This window comes from Rhagoletis zephyria, unplaced genomic scaffold (genome assembly GCF_001687245.7).
Source record: "Rhagoletis zephyria isolate East Lansing unplaced genomic scaffold, Rhagoletis_zephyria_1.1 Rzeph_scaffold_03891, whole genome shotgun sequence".
Taxonomy (NCBI): Eukaryota; Metazoa; Arthropoda; class Insecta; order Diptera; family Tephritidae; genus Rhagoletis; species Rhagoletis zephyria.
This window is the reverse complement of record NW_016160974.1, coordinates 42669-48148: the sequence shown is the minus strand read 5'-3', so window position 1 is coordinate 48148 and position 5480 is coordinate 42669. Positions and strand designations below refer to the sequence as shown.

The 5480-nt window shown below is 40.7% G+C and overlaps 1 protein-coding gene across 1 annotated transcript; it reads left to right on the top strand.

The window, feature by feature from the left end:
* Positions 1-228: 228 nt before the first annotated feature.
* On the top strand, positions 229-3781 carry LOC108369887 (uncharacterized). The gene is made up of 3 exons (XM_017625095.1): positions 229-279; positions 414-501; positions 2385-3781. The coding sequence occupies exons 1-3, from the start codon at positions 229-231 to the stop codon at positions 3779-3781; spliced, it is 1536 nt and encodes a 511-aa protein (XP_017480584.1).
* Positions 3782-5480: the final 1699 nt, after the last annotated feature.

Here is a 5480-nt window from a genome sequence, read left to right as displayed (position 1 = left end):
AAGAAGAAGAGTTACTTTACTTATGGAACTGTACGATGGTACTGTGCTTCTTAATAATACCTTAAAATACTTATACAAATAATTGTAATTTCGCATAAGCTGGGGAAGAAAAATCAGAAAATTGTTCCGTCATCCATTCAAAAAAAATCAATATTTGAAAATTTTTATACTTTTCGTGATTTTTCTTTAATATTTTTATAAAAAATAATTTAACACATCAAATTAAAAATGACCAGCAGCAACATTAACAAAATTATGCGCAGCAATATAACACTAAAGGTAAGTTTGAATAAATAGCACAGTTAAGAATAAAATTCATTGAAACTAATTTTGCACCTGCTTTTCGCAACTCTGCTGTTCTGCAATGTGTCGTTTAAATGGTGATGTTATTGGCTTTGATTGGTTACCTACAGCCGTGGATACTTTCGAAGAATACTTCCGAAATTGTGAACGCCTGTATACAGAAAATTTACAAACAAACGCAAAATAACTTCAAGAATGGTGAGTTGATTGTTGTAATTTACTCAGCTAAGTTTGATTAAGCTAAAAGCTATACATATATATATATATATATAGTTACGTAACTCAGTAATAATTTTTGATTAAGGAGCTAAAATTGAGCTGGCCTGATATGTGTGGAGGACTAAAAACTCACCCACAGTCCGCAGTTCTCACAGTCCAAAACCGATCACAGAAACAGACCTCCATTTGATTGCAGGTCTTCTTTGATTCACGCGTATCTTTAAAGATCCTCTCGAGTGCCCTTGTCAGCTATTTAGGTAAGGTGTTTCAATCAGGCAAATGACTGGGGGTATATTCTGTATTGCGACTCGAAACTCAATGCGACTCGAAAGGCGATACGTACGAATTCACAGCGCCAAGAATTTCGAGTCCGAATGATTGTTTTTCGAATCGAAATACAGAGTAAAACCCCTAGACCTAGTACGTCCTTCACGGTGCAGTTTTTAAAGAGCAAAGAACTCCTAGTTTTGACAATTGCCTCTCCGCCTGGCGTAAAAGCCTACAATAATTAGTTACTTGGTAAAACTCTGAGTACTTCTGTGCTTATTCCACTAAGTAGATCCAAGTTCTTCGTCTTATTATATTCATGCTGGGGTTGCCTTGATATTTTACAAGTCTGCATATGTCACAGACCCCTTCTACGCAGTCCAAACAAATACAGATTCATTCCTTTCTGGATTTTTCCAAGAGGGCCATCCAGTGCCACCAAATTAACGACGTTAGCCGTAGGATCAACCTTAAACTCTTTGACTATACTATTTGGCGACTATGTTCAGCATCTTTTTCACAAAGAAAACAGAGTAGTTCGTCGACTCTTGGATATAATAGTTCTGGTATTAAGGGTGCTTGCTGTCTAGAGAAATGTGGTAGCCTAAACCTCTATGCGCTATTGTCTGTTAGGTAGTATTCTGTACTATCAAAAACATGCTCTACGTTTATAAAGCTATGTCATTGTTCCCCGTGGACTTTTTAATTTTTTTTTATGATTCTGCCTATGATTCTTTCCATAGTTTTTAGCAAAAAAGGCGTAGGAACGCTGGGTCAGTAGAGTTGTGCTGGGTCTTCTGGTTTTCCTTGGGTATGGCATCGGATCGTCACATGCATGCCCTGAATAGCGGTAATAAAAAAGCAGCAAATGCGGAAAGGTGAAATCTACTCCAAATGCTTGAAGGGCGCGTGCAGGCGTCTGGCTATTCTTCAGTCCACTACGCAAGGCCAACTGCCTTGATTTCTTTTACCTGTCAGCTATGCCTTATGCCTAGCCTAGCCTTACCTTGCCTTTTTTTTTGATGCAACTGACACAGGCTAATCCTATGCAAACCACCCTATTTGTGGTGATACGATTAAATGCCCAATTTCATTCGACTCCTTTCGTTCATCGTGAGGCCGAGGTGTTTAATGGCGCTGGTTTTTAGGTATACCATTGCGCTATATAAGGAATTTTTGTTCCACTAACAAGTTACTTATCCTTATCCTAACTTAGCCTAACTAAACCTTGCCCAACTAAACCCAGCTGTTATACTAACAAGGCTGTGAAGCCTAGTAGGAAGCACCAGGCTTCCAGTAAGGTGTTTTGCCAACTCCATTTTTCTTAAGGTAACTAAAATTCCTTTCTGTCATTCGATGCGATAAGAGTCGTCATTCAACAACTCACTTCACAACTCGTCCCGGTTCAAAGATCTTAAATTTAGACTGCTACTAAATAAAACAAATAGTTTTAGGAGAACATGTGAATTCTAATAGAGCTTTCGTCCTTTAGCTTGAGCAGACCTTTTTATATTGTGTATTTTATGTTGATCATTTGATCATATGTACTAACACACCGATCAGTTCTCATTGACATTTTACCCCTTTCCTTTCAGACCCAAGTAAAATCGCCGCAGCTAAACCCGAAAATAAGGGACCGCTACGTGCACTCAAGTCACAAGAGCGCGTTCGCACTCCACTCAACATAAATGTATCACGCGCCAAAAAGGGAGCTGCAGCAAGCAATACGCCGGGCGATGGCAATGCTGGGACAGCAGCTGTCAACAGCGGTGGCGGTGTTGTCGGCGAACGATTGGCCAGCAATGCGGCAGCCAACAGCCGCCGAGGCGCCGTAGCCAATTTAACAGCTCAACGCAAGCTATTGAAATCTTCGCCCAACTACAAGATCTACACTTCACGCCGTTTCGGCTCGAGTGCCAGCAGTTCGAATGCGAGTATATTTCGGCGCAACGACGTTCCACAGCGCCGACGTTCCACAACACAAACAGCACAACTAAACTTCTTGCTGCGAACCTATGCAACACAACTAAATGCACCTAGCGCCTTCACCAAACAATCGGTATTGCCAAAGTTTATGATTTCGGCGCGTAACCAGCATATGCAAAGTCGCACAGAAGTAGCCACACCGTCACACGTGGCACACTTGGTATCGGCTATACAGCGTGACTTGCTACCCATCAATACCGAGATTAAGAATCGCATTGCGCTCGGTCGCCCGCGTATGGGAAAACTAGCCGCACAGAAGGCGACAAATGATGATCCCATGAGCGGTTGGCATCATCCGCCAGCACAGGAGCTCTTCTTGTCGCGTCTCAATCAGCAGGGGATCGCAAGCACCGAATTGCAGGAACAATACCGTCGCATGAAGAATGCCAACAAGATGCGTCAGTTTGAGAATTTGCGTCAATTGGAAAGGCGAAACATGCTGCTGGGTTCGATGGGCAAGAAGGCGTTGCGACATATACAAAATGAGGTTGAGGTGAACGCTGAAGTGGCAACAAAGCGCGATCTACCACATCGGCCCACGCGTCAGCAAACGCCGAATTTCGAAGAATCATACGCTATTCGTGCAATGCCGCAACAGGCTTATGAAGCGGATGCAATAGCAACACCTAGCACACTTGCAACTTTGGACGCCCCGCAGGCATTTTTAGCCATGCCACGCGCTTCGCAGCTAACCAGCGCTGCGCCAAGCCATGCCGTGACGCACAGCGGCCAGTCGAGATCACATTCACTGCTCGCAAACGAAGAGCGTTACGTTTCGAGTGCGAACTCGGCCACACCGGCAATAGATGCTCCAACGGCGGCTAACAGCGCCGCAACAGCAGCCAAACAACTAAGTCTTCCTGCGCAGTCTGAAGCAAAGCCCACGCCGCTCATATCTAAACAATTCCTGCGGATTACGAAACACTCTGCTACATCACAGCTGAGCAGAGCTGCAGCGCAAAATCAGATGCGTTTCAATCACAGTGCTCATTTGAAAAAAATTTGAAAAATCGAAAACGCGAATTTCTAGCAAGGAAGGACTTCATAGATACCAGGCATGCATTTATGTGAGATATATATAAGGATATCGTTATAGGATGTGTAAGAAGATTAAGAAGTGAAGAGTATTTATATATGTACATGTGAAGGTAAATAGATGTGGAGAAAGAGGAACAGCGATGCGTAGCATGGTAAATGCAATGGAAAAGCTTTCAAAATCTAAATAAATAATTTTCACAAGTTCATTTTAACCAGCACACGCATCGCTTTCGTTCTCTTCTCATTTATTGGCTTGACAATTTGTTGTGCATAAATTTTTTAATTGAAATGAGCAGAGTATAAATTAAACGTTACCCTTTTGGTTATTTTTGGTCGCGATAATCGTGTTGAAATATTAGTAAAACAAAATGTTCGACTTTCTAAATGTAAAATTATTTGAAATACTTTCGGAAAGAGATCCCTATAATTTGATATGTGTTGTGGCAATTTTTTTGAATAATAAATAGAATCATATGATTAGAAAAGTGATTCAATTTCGTCTTTTTTTTACTTCTTTAGGCGACTAATAACACCTAGTGCCTAAAGGTATGCTACACCACCAAGCAACTGATGCCAAGCCAGATGATATAAAGCACGTTTGTGTAGCTGTATGTGCAAAAATTTCATATTAGAAATTCTTTATGCACGTACACTTTTCAAATGCCGCAGAGAAAAACCTACTGAAATTGTTAATTGCTGACACCCAAAATCATGCTTAACACTTCCGCTCAGGGTTCGTATTTGCACACACATGCGCAGCACATCCTAACATTTTACGCTCACACACGTGTGCTGTGCATATAAAAAATTAAAAACTTGCTCACATCACATGTGTGTGCTGTTTGGTAAAAAGCACGGGCACATGTGTGTACTTTATTTTTATTAATATAAAGCACACGCACATGTGTGTGCTTTGCGTAGAGAAACTTATACACTTCGATTTCTATCTCAAATCTTAAAATAATTTTTTAATATGTTTTCTGTCATATAAAAAACAAACAACATCTCACTTGTTATTGAATTGTCTTTCAAAAAATAACGTTTAATAAACAAATTCTTTTAAAAATATATTATGTGCATGTGCATGGGCTGAAATTTGTACAAAAATCGGCTCACACACATGTGCATGTGCTTAATAACAAACAGCACACACTTTTCTGTGAGCAGAGTTTGTTTTCCACTTATGCACACACATGTGTATGAGCAGTGAGTACAAGTTGAATGTGTTTCTGGCGTGTGTGTGAGCAGAGCGTGTGTGTGCAAATACGAACCCTGCTTCCGCTTGATGCACCATAACTCCGCTGGAGTTGTCTCACGGTGCTCTGTATGGTTTTTAGCATACAGAGTTGGTACAAGATTTACGATTGGGCACAGCGCCTACTCATGAACATACATATATACATACATAACCGGTGTTCAAAAATCTCGCTTTATGCACCCCCCAAAAGCTCCTCCGGATCTTTCCGCCTTTAATGAATTTTAGTATGTCATATAGAGAGAGGAAGCTGAACTCAAAGATATTTGAGGAATGGTTTGAGTATAGTTTAGTTTACGAAAAAAGATGCGGCCTTTTTCATGATATATAAATACATACACATGTGTGTGTATAGGCTTATTCTGCATTCCAAAAAGGTATCAAAATCTTAAAGTCTGCTACTCAAAAATTT